At 39.7% G+C, this 19,897-nt stretch overlaps 1 protein-coding gene across 3 annotated transcripts in view; it reads right to left on the bottom strand.

The window, feature by feature from the left end:
• The window catches only part of gria4a (glutamate receptor, ionotropic, AMPA 4a), a 57,205-nt gene that overhangs the window by 25,328 nt on the left and 11,980 nt on the right, over positions 1 to 19,897 (bottom strand). For 2 of the 3 annotated variants that reach the window (XM_079480773.1, XM_079480774.1), the window contains exons 3-9: positions 13,106 to 13,345; positions 9,787 to 9,971; positions 8,427 to 8,480; positions 7,337 to 7,495; positions 2,896 to 3,063; positions 2,433 to 2,537; positions 2,207 to 2,314 (exon numbers count right to left, since the gene is read on the bottom strand). In XM_079480773.1, the coding sequence (XP_079336899.1) occupies positions 2,207 to 2,314; positions 2,433 to 2,537; positions 2,896 to 3,063; positions 7,337 to 7,495; positions 8,427 to 8,480; positions 9,787 to 9,971; positions 13,106 to 13,345 (1,019 nt within the window). Of the gene's footprint in view, positions 1 to 471; positions 1,853 to 2,206; positions 2,315 to 2,432; positions 2,538 to 2,895; positions 3,064 to 7,336; positions 7,496 to 8,426; positions 8,481 to 9,786; positions 9,972 to 13,105; positions 13,346 to 19,897 lie in introns of those variants that run through there. The other variant, XM_079480775.1, reaches the window with a different exon arrangement.

Below are 19,897 nucleotides of genomic sequence, written 5' to 3'. Positions count from 1 at the left end.
TTTTGCATCTGTCATTCTTACGCTTGATCGATTTGAGGACTCTCATTGGATTAATTAATGCGTCTATATATAGAAATAATCGCCCTGTTTGTCCCTGAACACATTGTGTATGGTTTTGTTAAAAGGCAACATCAACATAAGCAGCCCACCCAACCCTAAATGAAACGGGATATTCATGTGATTTTAAAAAACGTAGGGCGTGGCTTGATTTTATCCAATGGGTGGTAAAAGTGGGTTTAACTTAACACATATCTGTAGAGGATTTCAGAGCGGGGGCCCGAAGATCAAGTTCACTCTCGAAAGCGTCTTCACATATCCCAATACGTTCTTTTTCAAAGACAGATTTTGCTGACAATGAAAGTTGTTTTAGGGCAATTTACTAAGAAAAAGTAAGTAATTACTCTTTACTAGTTACGTAATCAATAGTGTAATTAGATTACAGTACAAACAATTCCACTATTGCACACACATATATTACACAAAGTATTTAGTTTAATTACATCAGAAGAAACTGTAATTCAATTACAGAACAAACGATTACTTTACTTTTTCAAAGGAAAAGTAATTCAATTACAGTAACTAATTACTTAGTAACTAGCTACACCCAACGCTGGATAAATCCTTCATGATAGCATCAGGGATATGCAATAAGACAATGTAAGCTGTAATGTCATGTTGATTTTAAGGAAGTGTGTAATGACTTTAACACGTCAGTGTAACTGAATTAAGCGGTTTCGTCTCGGAGAGCACCAGAAGTTAATGGTTTAAGAGCTTTTTAATCATCTGTCATTATCTTTCAGTCAGACGTTTACCCTATACAAACACACACAGTGCCACATATATCCACTGCGTGTGTGTGTCTGAGGATGAAAGTGTACGAGCGGAGTCCAGAGGTGTTTTTCAGACTCCAGTCATTTTAAGGTTGTGACTTGCTGTGCTTGGGCGTGAAAAACCGTTTCAGAATCCTGTCGCCGTGACAACGTACACTAGCTGTTCCTCTGTATGCTGTGTTAGGTACAGAGATGCTCCAGGGCGACCCACGAATGCTTCGCCTGTAATGTGACCGCGTTACAAATGTATTCTGAGAAAAAGAAATGTGCTCGCGTCTCGAACATTCAAATCGGGGAAATCAGTAGCGAGGGTTTGTCTGCTTTTCATGTCACGCGTTTGAATTGATCACATATTTTAGGTTTACACGTATTCGTTGCCTTCGGATATGCTTTTTCCAAAGTGACTTAGAAATGAGAGAGCATTCAACATTTTTAAGAATAAGCTTCGTTTACAAGTCGGAAAAGAGTTTTAACACGCTTTAACTGGTGTTAATGTAAAACAAAGAATGCGTGAGTTTATCCGAGTGAAATGTTATGCATTCAGCAGATATGATGTCAATCCCTCCAGGGTCTAATTAGACTGTGGATCATTTGTCCTCGACCGCGTGGCCTTGACTACATCAGCAGAAAAGTTGTTTAAGACCATGAGAGCAATTGGATTTTGATATGAAACAGAGCTTTTAAAACTTTGAGAAAAGCGCCAGCTTAACATGCCAGTGGTGGTAGTGGTGGTGGTGTGATTGGTAAAAGCAAGGACAAGCAATCACAAAGAGACAAAACAAAATACCCATGAAGCAGCGTTTTATACACATGGCATTGCACCCGAGGTACGTGTGAGGAATGTTACTGAACGCTTAATGCCGCAGTCCCAGATGCAGGAGTCTGAGAACCGCTGAATCATGGGAGAGAAGGGTTAGACTCTCTGATGTCTCACGGCCGTCTCGCCCTCAGTGTCTCAACAGCGGATTCTTCAGCAGTGACGGAAACCTTGATGATCCTGCAGATGTAAAATTCTCCATCGCCTTAAAAAGCGCACGGCAGAGAAAGAGAGAGATGGAGAAGGGAGAGAGAGAGAGAGAGAGAGAGAGAGAGAGAGAGAGAGAGGAGGAGCCTGCTAAGGTATATTATAGTTGTGTTTGTCTTAGCAATGCACCACTAAATATGGTTTACCCATGTATTTTTTAAGATACCATTTAAATACATTTGACAAAGGCCTAAACTGATCTCTCTCCCTTTCTTTCTCTCTCTAACTGGCTCCCTTGTCTCTCTCACCAAAAAGACATCAAAAGCAAAGGATGTACATCTGACTGACGGATCAAAGCTTCTTTCCTCTAGATTGTGTTATAGTTGTAAGGTTCCGCGTGTTAGTGCATTACCATTATAGTGGTGACGATAACGGTTCGGTTCTCCATAGCGGAGTCGTTTCCCATGGAGAGTTCGTTTTGAACCAGGACCAATTTATCCAGGTCATTCCAGTAACCGATCTGTAGAGAACAGCACATAGACAGTATAAACATAGACGCAGTCTCGGGTTGTGTGTTTGTGTGGATTTTAGGGTAAAGTTACAGTTTGCGTGTGTATAAATGTGAGCGTGCGTCTGACCTTGCGTGGGCCGTTGCTCTTCAGCTCAAAGACGTCCATGGTGTAGTTGACTCTGCGTCCATAATGGTCAAACTGGATATTCCCGGTGAGACCCTGGATTCTTACCTTCACAAACACAAACATAGATTTCAGCAGATTCCGCATGTGTCACATTAAGAAAGCATCCCGCGTAACTTATTTTCTGAGTATATGAAGGCTTACTTTTCGAATGTTGTTCGGCATGATTTGACTGCATGATGCCCTGCCGGCTCTCACCTGAGTAAGAAAGTCCCGCCCACTCTCTCTGTCTCAGTGTCCCGCCTATTCTCACCTGTTTTAATGTGTCCCGCCCCCTCTTGTGTAAGTGTCCTGTCCACTCTCACCTGTGGTCCACTCCTGCCCACTTTCATCTTTGCAACAAAGTCCCACCCATTCACTCTGCGTTCGCATCCCACCTGTCTTATTAAGCCCCGCCCACTCTCACCTGTTTCAGAGTACGTTCCATGTCAATGCCTTGATTCCAAGGAGCAGCTGGGTTTGCCAGACAATCTCCAGCGTTGCCTCTGCGGGAGATGTCGATCTTCTGTCTGCGTAGATTTCGAAATGCCTCGGCCATCACCAGCACACCGTCATATGTCAGAGAGGACGTGTACTGAAAACAAAATGCTGTTTTGTTATTCGAGTTGCATTATGATGCACTGTTTATGTCACGTATAAATGCCACCATGAGTGATTTTATTATATAAAATGTTTCGGTATGTATCCACGAAGGATTCACATCTATGTTGAGGATGCAGTTTTACTCTTTTATTTAAAATGGTAGATTATGTCGTTTTTAAATGACTAAAGAAAGGAGTAGGATATCTCTCAGGGACATCTGTGATGGCGCGGCCAATAGAAACTCCACAGAAAACACGTAAAGCTTCTTACTGCAAAAGCTGTTCAGCTGTAAATCTGTACAGAATGCAGCAAGAGAATGCTGTGAAATACAGTGCGTGGTTTTCATATTTTCTCTCTTTATGATCTACCACAGGCTATAAAAAAAACCTTCAACCACACCAATGATAAAAATGGATTGTGGTCGGTTGTTATTTGCATAAACTAATAAAAAATCATGATTATTTGCGCGAGTAGATTCAGACAAATAATACATAATAAGTGTGAGTGGCCGTGGCAGGATCCGCACTGACAGACGGAGTTATAAATGAATCTGAACTGCAGAAATAAAGATCTATGATTCCAGCAGAGGCATAATAACGTCCAATTAACATTGAAGAAATACACAAGAATCATTAAAGTGGGTTGACTGCGAATAAGAGAGAGGGTGCTGTCTGTAAAGTGTGCTCTAATGAACCCATAAAGATCGCTGCCATGTTAGCCGGATCATTTATACAGAGACTGCGGGATTGAAGCTCTAATCAATGTAAGTGGAGAAGAAGCTTCTCGCCATCGATGAAGGGCGAGGACAGAATGAGAAAATCAGTTTCCTTACTGCCGTAACAAGAGTAACAAGTAACAAGATCCGAGCATGAATAAATGAACAAACCGGCACAAAATGAATGTTATATTCAAGGCAGCTTCTTTTTCATGGAGTTTCGTTGAATAAGGTCCGTAAGTGTTTCAATATGTTTAACAATTGCGTAATTGTTCGATTCTATTCTCCAGAGTCCAGATGAATTTTGATTACAAAGCAAAAGCAATACTAATAAAATGACATTTGCTAGCGAGATAAAAGTATCAGAATATTTTGGGTAAACTTAAATGCAACAAAGTTACACGACCCATTCAACAAATTGTTTATTTAAGCAAATTAATATACAATCAAATTCAACAAATTGTTTATTCAATACAATTATTATACAATACAATATATTCATTATAAATATTTAAATTAATATAAATTATTTAAATATAAATAGTTATGTTATTTGCCACTAACCAGGGCTGCGTTTCCCGAACAACGACATAACTCGCTGGTTAACCACCATAGTACGTTGCATCGTTTGAGAAACTAACTCGCTACTCACGATTGTTTCCTGAAAAACACAACTTTGTCGCACATCTGTCGTTTGAACAGACATCAACAACATTACATAGTTCGTGGAGTGATACTGTCTTCTAAGTAATCAGTTTGGTTCAGGCGCATGCGCACTTTAAAAAAACAACGCTTCTATTTTCTTGACAAACCAAAAGCTGTCAAATAGAATTTGTATATTTAGAATGTTGGATGTAGAATGCACTGCACGTCGCTTGCTTACTTTGCTCAAAAGCATGATGCGTGTAAGTCTACATGTCACGATAAAAAGGACCACCTGTAGTTCAAACAACGCAACTCTGCGATGCTGCGATTGATCGTTGGAACGATGGTTTTCGGGAAACACTTGTTACGTGGAAATCTTCTGGAACGACGGAGCTTGCGACCATAGTTGGCTAACTATGCTTTTGGGAAACGCATCCCAGACCACTCCACAAACACAGTAAAAACAATTAGTAGGATTTACTTAGTTTTTGAAGTAAGTGTAACTTTAATAAACAAAAAAAGAACTAGTAAATGCAACTGGTTGCCTTTTAAGAATCACTTCGGAAAACGTAAGAAATGATGATTCAATGCTTGCTGTTTCGTTTTTGTAACACTATACAGCAGGGGTTCTCAAAGTTTACATTCAAAGGACCGAATCCGAATTATTGTCAACGTCAAAGGTCCGGTACAATTGTTATTATAAAACTTTTATAACATCTTTAAATACATTTTAATAACAAATCAACTCAATGTGAAGAGATTATTTGGGAAAACCTGTTTTAAACTCAGTTAAAAAATGTGTGTTAGTTTGCTGTATTTTATATTTTTTAGTTAAACAAAATAACCCAACTGCAGTTTCATTGATATTAATTTGAATGCACAACAAAAACATTGTTTTTGAACATTGTATGCAAGTTATTTTTTGCAAATCAACTCTTCATATGCGAATCATCATATTCATTCCTCATACTTGCGATTACTGTCTTAACTGTTACAGTGCTGCATATTTATACAACAAACTGCTAAAAGCCGCTCTTATATTTTCTGTTTATGAAATAATACTTCAAGTAACTTTTAGTTAATCATGCAGCACAAATGTCCGTCCTGGCAACAAACTACGCAAATATTTACAGACAAAGTACATCCATTTTCATATGCCCAGGCAGTCTGCCACAGTTTTGTGCGGTCGGTTGAATGTGCTTCTATTTTCTGCCCGTAGCTGCACAGATAGACATAGAGAAAGACGAGCTGCGTCAGCAAAGCAAAACCGCGTGCTCTAGGGGCTGAAGCGGCAAAATCTTTTCTATGCGCTTTACCTGAAGAAGTCTGTTAACACTACTATAGACGCCCGGCGCGCATAAGCAGCGTGCAAAACGTTTGTTTGGAACTTGGCTGGCTATTATACAGCATTTGAACAAAATACAACCAAAAGAGCATTTATAACAGAATTAAAATGCTAAACAAATATGTTTAGGATATATAAGTAAACATGTTTTAAGATATAATTGTATATGTGAGACTTTGACAAAAAAAAACAGAAATCGGAAGTGTTTACATTTTATTAAGTATTCTATTCTGTTCTGTTCTATTATTTCCTGTTCTACTAATGCACTTAAATATATCATTTGCATTATATTTATATAGCTTTCCTGTAGCTCAATGGTAAGAGCACTGCGCAATGTTGTGTGTTCGAGGGGATTGCACTATGTTTCAATGTATAGGATAATGCAATGTAAGTCGCTGCCAAATGTAAATGTATATAAATAGCGCACATTTATCTCGCAAAGGCTCTCTCAATATGAGTAAAAACTGTATCTGTTTGACCACTTTTGTAACTGCTAATGAAATGCAAGCGCTGAAATACAGAATTGCAACTTTCACACTTCATTAAGTAGCATGACCGTTTTGAGCCGCGCAAAGAGAATAAAAAGGTATAAAGTGAGCACATTAGAATGATTACTTAAAGATGAGGTAGCACACTGTTTCCTTACGTACACTGGAGTAATGTCGGATATGGGGCTTTGTCATGAGGTTATAATCCACAGTAGATTTGCATTATAAGAACAATGATAAGTGACTCGTCCTGCAATACACAGAATTTTAACAAACACATTCACTTCTCAACGGTAGGGGACATTTAATGATCGCGTTCCAGAAAAGCATTTAAACCCGGACTCAATTCTACAGTGTTGGTCGCGGTTGAGAGTTTAACATGCGGCTACTGCTGTGGTCTGTCACGCTTTAATTGGCTAAAATATAAGCAGTGCGTCTGCTTGTTAAATCTTATTGGCTAAAGCTTGAGGAAGGACGTGTCCTGTCACAGTCTGATTGGCTAAACTTCCGTGACCGGAATTCTTCCGCATGCGTCTAAAGGGATTCTGAATAAGAGTCTGATTGAACCACCCAGCCTTTGATTCAGATGCACACACTGCCTGAACACAGAAGCTTCAATATTATAAGAGTCGATATTTACAGATTATACTGTTTATACAGTTTGTACAGAATTGATATTTTTTTAAATGAATGAAATGAAGTTGGACCTTTATGATTTTTTGGGCATTGTTTCCCCCCAAATTTCAATTGTTATGATATGAATAAATCATTAGAGATCGACGAGAAAAAATCCTCAAGGTGCATAACTTTCATAAAGGAAAATAAAAAAATGTGCATAATTGAAATACTGCCCAAAATGTTATGACGAAAAACAATATTAAGCAAAGAATGACGCATATCATACATATTAGGTGTATTATTTTTTACCTTTGATTGAATCGGCATAGTTGGAAAGATTAACCAACATACCGTAAAATATAATATTTTTGGCTGGATCTGTTCCTTTGTGTTTGTACCCGTGTTGGTTTATTGATGTTAAATTGTGTTTTGGAATGAATGTCTTTGTTTTTACCCTGGGTGGGCTCTCAGAACCGGGATACTCCCTCTGGTCCAGTTTATTCCAGCGCTGCATTAATTTGATCACCATTGCTTTGCTGAAATCCACCAACTGGAAACCAGTTACATTGGCTCCACCGTGCATGAACCTCTCTAGAGAAATATCCTTGAAACCCTGCAGAGACAGAGAGCAAGAGCCGTTCGTTCAAAAGATGGAGCTGAGAAAACAGAGATTGATGAAACTAAAGAGAGAGACGGATAGAGTTATAAAAAAATTTAATACGCCCGCTGGTGACACTAACAAATGTCATCACCCAGCAAAAATAAGCGATGAAAAATGACAAGTAACAGAATGAGGATTCGGCAGTCCATCATGCACAGAGGCTCAGAAATTGAACAAGACTTCACATTTTGTGGTCTGTTGATGAGAAATATTGATAAAGCTTGCCAGCAGGTTTATGAAGCAACAGATCTATGTGATAAACTACATTAGAAACGGCTGATGATGTAATATTAAACGATAATTTCTGATGTAATGCTCGTGTTTGGCTCTTCGTTTTGTTGCATTAGTGCTTATAAAGCTTTGTCTGTAAATAAAAACAGAAAAATATTGGAAATCGCCCAATACATCTAGTCGCATTGTAATAATGACTTCCAAACTCATAAGCAGAATTTTCCCAGGAGAAAATGCTGCGATGTCTGTCTAGGTGCTGTGCCAGATGGATCCGCTATTTCTCCAGAACACTCTATCGTCGGTCCGTGAGGTTTTCCTTGAGCACCGTCAATAATTTAATAAGAAATGTTCGAGTTCATAGTGAGATCTTCAAAAATATTCATTTTTGAATCTCTAATAGAGACATTTGCGAGATTTCTGCCCTTTTTTCTCTCGGATGCAGATGAGACCAAAATTGTAATTGGCTCTCCATTTAATCTCATTGATGCCTTAGAAAAATATCTTAACAGTGATTTATCTCATGGGCGGAAATGGGCTCCACCTGTTTCACACGGCACCTCCATCACTGAGAATTACAGCTAGAGGACACATTGTCCTCTACATCGCTTCATTTCCTCCACAACTCAATCTAAAAAAAAATGCCAGCACTCACCAGATTAGCAATGATGTAGTGATATCCTTTCACATGTTTGCCCACACTCACCACCTGAGAGGGAGAGAAATTTAAAGAGATACCCTACATCATATACTGTCCTTACAAACCCATATATATACAGCCGCTGAAAAAATGAAATGTTCATTGAATCATCATTTCTAGATGTATTCTGGTCATTTCAGTCTCTGCTGATGCCAGTGTCACATCTGGTCGAGGAGTGTGGCCCCTGCTGGCCAGACTGGCAGGGCATGTAAAGAGAACATTCTGTTAATGTTGTACCCCACCGCGTCCGACCGCTGCCCTGCGTGTGTGTGCTTGACAGGCTGATGTATGAGGATCTCAGAGGTCCGTCTGAGGAATGCAGGAATGCAACGAAACAGACGGGCCGTGCAACAATCAAACACGCCTCCCGATGGCAGAGTTCATAGATCAGACATACAGACAGATGACCAGAGATCTTTTATGAAGCAACAGATCTATGTGACTAACTACATTAGAAAGGGAGGATTTTAAAGATCTGATCTTTGGCTGCTCATTCTGCTCTGGTGTTAAACATCACTAGATCTAAAACACTGAAACTACTGTCCAGAAGCGTTTGACACGCTTAGCTAGTGCATCGCATATCCACCGTCTCGACTTGCACACTGTTCTTTCCTAAGCCGATATTTGCTTCAGGAAATGCAAATTTATGCATTTATGTTTCTTAAAAAAGTTTTACTTTGTGAGAACTTTTGCACCCTCGGTTTGTCTTGTGTGTGAATGTATAGTTTAGATCTTCTTGGGTCAGTGTGACATGAGATGAATCTGTTACAGGCTGTTTGACAGCAGTTTTGCCAGCACCTGTCTCTCTCTCTCTCTCTCTCCCTCTCTTTTTCTGTCTCTCTCTATGTCTGTCTGTCTCTGTACATCGTGTTAGTGTGAGTGACTGGTGGAGCGTGTAGAGAAGTTCTGCACATCAGAGACTAAACAAAAACCTCGACAGAAACCAGGAATAAAAACAAGGAGAAGCACTGATCATTCATCTTACTGTCATCCTTGAGCACAGACTGATGTGTGTTTGTGTGTGTGTGTCTTTGAATATGTGCCATAAAAATCAGAAATGTACTTTTTTCTAGAAATGTATCTTCTATCAGTTTTTGACAAACTCCCATCGCACTACTGTTATTTGAAAATGGTACCTTAGTTTTAGCAACCACTGTCATCAAAAAGGCTCAAATGACAAACAGTTTTTTCTTTCTCTATGTTTTTTTGCCACCACTTTTTTAAATGAACCTTCTGCAACCTTCTACTTTATAGAGTTTAAAAACCAGAAACATTTCATCTTAGCGATGGAGATCTTTCCAGACCTCATCCTCACCTGCTCTAGAACGTTCTGGAGTCGTTCTGCCTCGAGGTCAATGACAAACTTCTTCTCCTGTCGACGGTCCAGGTCTTCCAGCAGCCTTCGGTAACTCGCGTCGTTGAAGTTCTCCACGCAGATGGCGCTAACCTGCCAACCGTTCTGCCCCGCCTTCTCCATGATGGCCTGCAGGATGGCGTATCCTAGCAACCACACGTGAACAACGCGGTACAGTATTTTATTTCAGAGTTTGCTTTCTTGATTGTTAGCTGTCTAAAGCTTATTCTCCCGGATGGTCACAAAGTAGAAGATAAAGTTTAATCTGTGTTGTTTTGGAGCCTGGTTTAGTATAGGAATGATACGTTATTCCCAGTCCCCAGGTTTGTGTGTGTGTTTCTACAGGTGTGTGTTCCACGCATCCCCTGTCCAAATGTCCTGTGTGTATTCTGCAACAGCGTGCCAGTTATGTCTGCCAAGAGCAACAGATGTCCTTTAAATTGGCTTTTAGACGCACGGCAGGACTCTGGACATCAGGACAAACACGCATTATGCTATGTGTGTGTGCATGTGTGTGTGTGTTTGTGCAGGTTTTTCAGATATAACACAAACCAAAATGCACACATGACCATAGCACACACACAACACGAGAAATGTTTTGTGAAATAATGAAATAGCACCAGCTGTCCTGCAAGTAAACACAGACTGCGATGGAGACCTGGTGAATCTTTTCACACAACACAACGGATCATCCCTTGCATACTTCATGGTGTTTGAGACTGTAGTATGCACCAATTCTAAGATGATAATTGCACACCCTCAGCTGTACGCATAGATACATTTTATATTTGGAAAATGCTTTTATCTTAATCCATCTGTATTATATGTGTGTTGCCTGGCTTTAAACCAACAACCTTATGCTTCACCATTCGAGCCACTTGGCAGTATCCAATACACAATGTGCGGTAACCAGTGGTAGTGGTACTTTTCTCTTTAGTGTCTTCAAAAGGCAGCGTTAGTGAGAACGTCTTAAGCCAGTAAACTAGCGGAGAGCATCTCGAACCATTCGGCACCGTGTCCCGTCCAGACCGACAGATGGTCCGTGGCTGTGTCTGTAATGCTGGTACTGTAAATGGAGATGTTTGCTTTTCTGTGTTGCGATCTTTTGACTTTTCGGAGCGGAGTGAAAGCTGAATTGAACAATTACTGAACCATATTACAACAATATTATATTTAGTTAGCAAACCATTTTCAGCCATTTTTGTTCATTTAGTAAGGTTTACACTGTTTGTCATGTAGGCAATAGGAATACAAGTACAGCTCTTATCTACAGAATTTGAAAAACACCTGCATTTGGCAGATGCTTTTATATACATATATACAGTTTATAATGTATTTGTATAATGATTTTCTTTGCCATTAGCTCAAATACAGCAAAATGCATGCGAAATCATTTTGGGAAGTGCACTTTTTCATTCAATGCACAGTTTATTAGAAGTGGTCCATCTCCTTGAGATTGAACATTGTGATGGTTTGATTTAAAACGGGTTAAACTTGATTAAAATTTAGCGAGGTATAAATGAATAGATTTACTCATATAGCCACACTGACTTCACATCACTGCTTCCAATGATGATAATGTCTCCAGACAGGCCAGGCATTCCCTTGTAAAGAGCCGTTTCACATGTGGGCGGGAGCGTGAGATGAAGGCATTTTAGCAGAAAGACGTCTGCAATGCAGATCTGCCAAAAGACGTGTGAGGTCAACCCGAGTGCGTTCGAACGAAAGATCTGGAGAATGATCAGAGTCAACAAAACCAGAGGGAACAAGGCAATATTGGTGGAAAAAATATGCTGCGTCGTCCGTCCTTGGAATCAATGCCAACTGAGATCAGGGTCTCCGGAGGATCGGGGTCAAATTCAAACATCAGCACTTATTAAGCAAGAGAAGAGGAGGTAATGAGAAAGAAGAGGGAGGAGAGGGCTGGGCGCGAGTACATCCATTAGTTTCTTATTCTCAGCTTTGAGGAGGAGATCACGGTTGAGCGCGTCATTGGCTCACGGCCCACGCCGCTCCAGGCTGGCGGGCGCTTAACGCTCCACTGACCTCGACGTCGTGAAGGAACAGCGGAGCGACAGCAGGCTGGAGATTTCAGCCATTATGTGGCCATACAAAACGAACGCTGGCCCAACAGCGGGCGGATGAAGAGCCAACTATAGCCCTGGCACAGGACGAGGACACTTTTAATGTCATGAAATTCTCCTTCTGCTTAGCTCCTGTCTGCCTGATACACAACCAGGTCTTGCCTCACTCCAGGGTTCCCATGATGCCCGGCGAAACATTAGACGGCAGCTGCGATTTCAATACTGTCGCAAAGTAACATGTGTGTGTGTGTGGTGTTCAACTGCTTTTCTTTATAACTTCATTGAACATGCTGAAGTTTAGTATTTATTTCTGAGAACAATATTAATCTTTTTCTTCAACCACATGAAAAAATACGGTAGTATAGCCTAGTGGTTTCCTAGAGTAAATTGTAATTTACTGTTTTTCAGTTTAATTATTGTTATATTAATATTTTCAATAAGCTTTTTATTTATTTGTATTTATTAATTGCTTCAATTTATTATTATGTGTATTACTATTATTATGTTCCAGATTTTCTTAATATTTTTGTAATTGAATATCATATAGTTTACATGAATGTTCTTTAAATGTAATTTTATGTTCATTCACATTTAGCAATTTTGTTATTTGCTGTTGTAATTGTATTAGCTGTTTATTATACTGCTACAAAAGTTGAATTTATTCTAAAATTCACCAAGGCAACAATTTTAACTTTCATTTAATTTAGGTGTTTCGAATAATACTTACCAATATTTAATTTCATTTTAAATAACAGAAATGTTTTAAAAGTTTATAATATAATATACTAAGTGTTCTATAGTATTAAGTGCAGTAAATGATAAACTGTTGTACAGTATACTTTAACACTTACTATAGGAAAGTTTAAAAACACAATACTACAGTTTACTACTTTGTCCATTTGCTAAATTGTCGTGTTAAAGCCAAGACTATTTTAAATACAAAACAGTTTGCAGAGAACAAGTCATTGGTTTGAAAACAGAATCTGCCAACTACATTTCTTTTGGAGAATAATCTGAGGGGTCTTGAGAATCTTGGTGGAGTGATGAACATCACACTTTTTTGCGGGCTGACGAAATCATCAAATTAGCCAAAATGTTAATAAATGAGACTCAGGGGATGTGTACAACTCTGTGAAAGACAGGTGTTGCCGTCTGTGAAAGTCTGCAGAGATTTGTCTGACAGGTGCGGCTCTTACCTCGATCGGTGTCGTACAGGAATACGAATCGGTTCCAGTCATAATGGTCCAGAAGGCTCAGCAGGGCTCCGCGGATGGACGGCCTCAGCTGTAGCACAAACTGCGTCTCGCCCTCCGCCGGGAAACTGGGCGTCACCAGAGAGATGTGAAGGGCGCTGCAGAACGACGTCAGGGTGTGTACGGAGCGCTTGTCGTACAGTCCGAATATCGCGAAGACTCCACGAGAATACTGCGAACAAACTGCAGAGAGAAAGAGACGCGGAGAGAGATTAAATCTTGAAATATTAACTGTTGTAGCAGTATTATTCTAATATTTCTTTGTGATGGGAATAAGGACTTGCATTCCTCTAAATTATGTGTAATGAAAATGTCGAAATGCAAAAATGATTATGTTGCTAAAATATGATTCAGAGATTCATCCCAAAACAAATTCACTAATAAACAGTGCAGTTTAATTTGTCTCTCTGCGTGTGAAATGCAGCGGAAAAGAAAGATTTCAGTAGTTAGAGGAATAGAGAACATGTGTTTGATTCAGGCTCTCACACACTTGTGTTTGAAGTGTTTTTGTAAGACCGTGTTTACTGTCGCTCTTTATGAATGACAAACTCTTTCACTGTAGTGATCAAACACCCATTTCAACTGTTTTGTCACTCGGGTGTGTTTATTCCAACAGTCGTCTTCTGAAACTCAATTTTACTAGCTCTTTCTTTCTATTTCAATAGAATTTTGCTTTATTAGCATGACTGAAACAAACAATGTATCTGCTGCCAAATTTGTTATATTTGATGAGATTTGATGAAGTTGTCAGCTGTCCTTTAAGCATGAATGAATGTAGATTGTAGAGGTCAAATCATCTGAATTTGGATAAATGTGATGAGAAATGTTTGAGTTCATATAGAGATCTTCAATAATATTGACTTTTGATTCTAGACTTGACAGATCTGAGCTCAGTTTGACACATTGGTCACATCTCTTCTGAAACTCTAATGTCATTTGGGATGATCTCTCAGGAGAAATATGTGAGACACAGATGAGATGTCTCAATAGATCCATTTGATTTAATCTCATTGATACCTTGGAGAAATAATTGAGATATTAAATACATCCCATCTGTGATTTTTGTTCTTAATGTCTGTCTGTCTATCTCTCTGTGATAAGGCATTGCTACTGCATCTTCTCTGTGTGCTTAAATGCTGTTTTTCTTGTAAGAGAGAGAGAGATGGATGTTCTGTCACAGCCATTACTACATTACTGAGCAGATATATTATATTACTGTAACATTGATATGAATTTGTTAAAACTTCCCATCATAGTTCACCGTCTAATTCATCTAAAGATATATGAATCATCTGTCCAGCTATATATAGATTAAACACCACTCACAGTAAAACAGATCATCTGATGATGGTCACCATGGACACAAAAAGACGGTGAATCACATCACATGAGTTTATGGAATGAAAAGGTGCAGCACACAATATTTGTAGAGAAACTAATGTAAAAAGGTTTTGTAGACTACTCTCGTGTGTAGTTTTTCTAGGCCGCTGATATGCTTGAAATCTCGCGTGAGTGTGCAGCGTTTTAACATATTTACTTAAAGTGCTATTCATTTCTTTCATGTTCGGATTCAATGACACTTGAATGACACAAAGCAATCTTTCCCATCACATTCTAATCGTAACGCGAGTCAAAGACAATGGTGTGGGGTGGCATTGATATGATTTGAGAGTCGAAAGAGACTCTGATGTTATTAGGTCTCTTTGCTTACACCGGCATCACGGTTTCTGTCAGTGATTTAAACGAACCCTTTTTTCTCACGTCTCCAAGAATTTATCGATGGACCGCTCGGTTCAGGTTTGATTCTTCGACAAACCGATCTGGCTCCGACCCGAAGCTAAAATATGGCATTGAACAGATTTAACAAGGCGTCATTGGTGCCATAACAAGCGTGTGTTCTCGTGTGCTGGTAACTGACAAGTCCTCGGCAGAATATCTGGGACACTACAGCTTGAGTATTATGACTTATTAAAACCGTTAGATGTCATTTATGATCCTAAAGAGCTGTTGGACTCTCTTTTGCTCTGCGCTCTGAAACCAGAAAGTGATTTCTGAGTCTTTCTCGGCACAGTCACATGTTACGGTTAGATTTATCGAACATTATCTAGACAAAACGCTTGAATTAATGATGGCAATAAATTATTCAGATATAAGATTGTGTCAAGCAGCCCATTCTCAGTAGTGTCTGTATCGGTATGTCAAGTGTTCATAATTACAGATCTAAACAAACCCATAACACTGCATCACTGGTGCCGAGGACATGAATGGTTCCCAGATATCTGACTGACCCCCTTTCGGACCACCAGCGACAAGACGAGGTGATGCCATTCATTTCAATGGAGAGCCGGCGACACGAGCAACAGTGACCGTTGGCTACAGGAAGTGGGCGTGTCTTGCGACACGACAAAGTCGAGATTTGCTCAACTTTATGCAAATGTTTAAAGCAGCGACCTCTTAGCAAGAGACTAGCGACACACAGCAACACAGTCCATGGCGGTCTGAATGCACAGGGAGGTTATTAGTTTGTCTCTACGGAAAATATCAGTTTTGCGGATAAGCTGAATCATTTCTCCAAGACATCAATTAAAAGGAGAGCAAATAAAAGGTCCCATCTGCTTCTCAGATTCTGTATTACTCCTGAGAAAATGTTATTAGAGGTTCAGAAGAGATGTCACCAAGCTGTCAAATTGAGCACAGTCAAAAGTCACAATAACTGAAGATCTCAATATGAATTGAAACATTTCTCTATATCTACATTCACCTCCATGCTCTTCATGTGTTTCAACAATTACAATCATCTTTTATTTCTCCTGAGCAATGTTAGTAGAAACATCGGAGACCAAGTTGATACTTGAAACACAACTATGAGCAACATCTGAGCAATAAAATTTCCTCTAGGTAGGCAATCCCAGAATACATTGCAGCAAGCTCAGCAAAATATTCTTGGCCCAGAGAGTGAAATGTTATTAAACATAAACACTGATCATTCTGATGCTTATTAGTAGCATTGTTAGATATTAAAATGATCGGGTGGAGTGCTGTTTCGTGTCTTGTCTATAAAGAGCGTTTATAATCACGTGAGATTTAACTTTACTGTAGATAGGATGCTGTCTGTATTTATAGACATTACACATTGAGGCCGTGCAGAAAGGTTTTACAGAGTGTGTTTGACATATTCGTAGTATACGCAGTTGATACTGTATCTGGTTTGTTTGTCACACTGGAAATGAAAGGTCACGTTGAGTGCGGTGCATTTTGGAATGCGGTATTCTCTACAGTGCGGTTAGGGCTGCCCACTACAACGCAACAGAAATACAAATAAAGCGACATTCTGTGGCAGGTTGTGAGCACAGAAACAACTGCGTAACACGAAGGAGATGTCTTGTTGTTTTCGAGGCTGATTATGTTACACACAAAAAGAGACAAATGCAGCAACCTTCCGATCTCTGTCGTGAAGCCGACACGAAAGTGACTTAAACTGCAACTCATCGACTGGGCACTAGAGACTGGCGTCAAAAGAGAGCAAAACGGGCAACATTACAGCAGAAAACAATCTGATCTATATAGATATTTTTACCCTTCATGACAACTGTGAGGGGGTGAATGTTTTTGCACTAATATTAAGCCACTTGAGTGACAAGTTTTTATTTGATACAGTGGCTAAATTAACCAAAAATAAATCGTCAGCGACTTCTGATGCTGTATACCAGCATAGCAGTGATGATTTCATGAACTATTTCACAAATAAAATCCAAGATATTCGAGAGAAAATTATAACTATGCAACCAGCTGCGAAACCCGCTGAACAAACGACTTACTACAGCACCCCTAAGGAGAAATTACGTTTATTTTCTACTATAGATCACGATGAACTATCGAAAATCATTAGATCATCTAAATCGACTACATGCATGCTAGACCCTATACCTACAAATCTTCTGAAAGAGATGCTCCCAGAAATTATAGATCCTCTACTTAGCATTATTAACTCATCTCTGACATTAGGACATGTGCCTAAAGCATATAAGGTGGCTGTTATAAGGCCCCTTGTCAAAAAACCCCATCTGGACCCTGGAGAACTAGTTAACTATAGACCTATTTCGAATCTACCTTTCTTATCTAAAGTTCTGGAAAAAGTAGTCTCAACTCAAATATGTTCCTTCCTCCAAAGGAATGAGATTAATGAAGATTTCCAGTCTGGATTTAGAGCACATTACAGTACAGAGACTGCTCTGATTAGAGTTACAAATGATCTGTTTATGGCGTCCGACCGAGGTTGTATCTCCTTATTGGTGCTGCTAGATCTTAGTGCTGCATTCGACACCATTGACCACAGCATGCTCCTACATAGACTTGAAAATGATGTCGGTATTAAGGAAATAGCTTTGAAATGGCTTAGATCTTATTTATGCGACCGTTTCCAATATGTAAAAATAAACAATGAGGTATCACGCAAATCGCAAGTCCAGTACGGTGTACCACAGGGCTCAGTACTAGGGCCTATGCTCTTCGCATTATACATGTTACCCCTAGGAGATATAATAAAACGACACGGAATAAGCTTTCACTGCTATGCTGATGATACGCAACTTTATATTTCCTCGAAGCCTCACGAAACACAGCAATTCCATCGAATAGTGGAATGCATTGTCGATATAAAAAAGTGGATGAGTAGCAATTTTTTATTACTGAACTCGGACAAAACTGAAGTGTTACTTATCGGACCGAAAACCGCCCTACGTAACAACCAAGAATACTGCTTAACTATTGATGGATGTTCCATAAAACCCTCATCTTCAGCTAAGAATCTTGGCTTTATATTCGATAGTACTCTGTCATTTGAGAACCAGGTCGCCAAAACCTGTAAGATTGCGTTTTTCCATCTTAAAAATATATCTAAATTACGTCATATGCTGTCATCATCAGATGCGGAGAAGCTTATACATGCCTTTATGACATCAAGACTAGATTACTGTAATGCACTATTAGCTGGTTGCCCTGCAGGCCTATTACAAAAACTCCAACTGGTCCAAAATGCGGCAGCTCGAGTTCTTACACGTACAAAAAAGTATGAGCATATTAGCCCGGTTCTGTCAACCTTGCACTGGTTACCTATAAAGCATCGCATAAATTTTAAAATCTTGCTTATTACCTATAAAGCCTTGCATGGTTTAGCTCCTCACTACTTGAGAGAACTTCTTACGTATTATAGTCCATCACGTGCACTACGCTCTCAGGCGTCAGGTCAGTTGGTAATACCTAGAATTTCAAAATCAAGTGCAGGCGGCAGATCCTTTTCCTATCTAGCGCCTAAACTTTGGAACAGTCTTCCCTGCAATGTCCGGGAGGCGGACACACTCTGTCAGTTTAAATCTAGACTAAAGACGCATCTTTTTAATCTTGCATACACTAGATTATCATAATATATGTATTTCAAAGATCTAGGCTGCACTAGTTAGATCAACCGGAACCAGGGACACTTCCAATAACAACTGATGCATTTGTTGCATCAAAGAGTGCAGAACAGTACTCTACTCTCAGCCAGTCTTGTCTCATTGTTCCAAGGTTACAAGAGCGGAGCGGGCAGGGCGCAATCCATTCCTAGACCTGACAAATGCTGGACGAAGGAAGTGACGTCCCTACAAAACTTCAGCCACTATTAGATTATTAATGATAATTTTAAATCTAATTTTTTTTTTTTTTTTTCGCCTTGTTGTGCAAGCACTGTTGAGCTTGTGCAGAGGCTGCAGTTTTTGCCAGAGGGGAACTGGAATCCCCTGGTTAGGCCTGGTTTCCCTCCGAGGTTTTTTTTCTCCTCCAATGGAGTTTTGGGTTCCTCGCCACCGTTTGCATACTGTTTTGCACTGTTTTGCCTGGCCGGGGGGGCTGCTAGAATTTGATAGTCTTATTTAATTAACTCTGCATATAATAATTTATTGTGTGTCTGATATTTGACCTGTGTTTTGAATTCCATAACCTTTTATGTTTTACTTACAGTCATTTTTTCTTGTACAGCTGCTTTGTAACAATGAAAATTGTAAAAAGCGCTATATAAATAAAGCTGACTTGACTTGACTTGACTTGACAAGTGGTTTCAGCAACCAGGCGCCTCAGCTCCAACCACGTCCCGCCTCTTTGCCCATTTTCGATTATCCGAGAATGACACGCTGCTACGATGGCGATGGCCGGCTCTGCCCACTTAAAGCTTCAAAACAGCTTCTCAGAAACCTACGGGTGACGTCACGGACACTACATCCATGTTTTACCCAGTCTATGGTTCCAACACACTACATAGTTTAGTCACGTCCTTTATTTTTTGGTTGACATCATCACTGATGTCATGCTGTGTGATGATCTCACACGCCTGTGTCTGAATCTGAAATACCTGCCACTGGTCATAACATCAGCATAACAAACACGTGTATGGCGATTGATGGTGTCTGTGGTGCGCTCGTAACACAGTTAACTTTAATAAAATCACTATGGGACTATAATGACAACAGAGCTATTAATCACAGACAGAGAGAGAGAGAGAGAGAGAGAGAGAAGCCATTGAGTCTACAGGTCAGAATGGGATTGATAAACCACCCACTCAAACAGAGAGTGAACTCACATCAGTGCACTGACACACACACAGAGAGAGAAAGAGAGAGAGAGAGAGAGAGAGAGAGAGGGGCATGAGGGGCTTTTCTTTCAGCTTATTCAATGCGGCATTGGAGGAAAAACCTACGACAT

The sequence above is a fragment of the Barbatula barbatula genome, assembly GCF_947034865.1.
Source record: "Barbatula barbatula genome assembly, chromosome: 19".
NCBI classification, from domain to species: Eukaryota; Metazoa; Chordata; class Actinopteri; order Cypriniformes; family Nemacheilidae; genus Barbatula; species Barbatula barbatula.
Note: the sequence above shows the minus strand (reverse complement) of the source record. Positions and strands in the feature narration are given on the sequence as shown.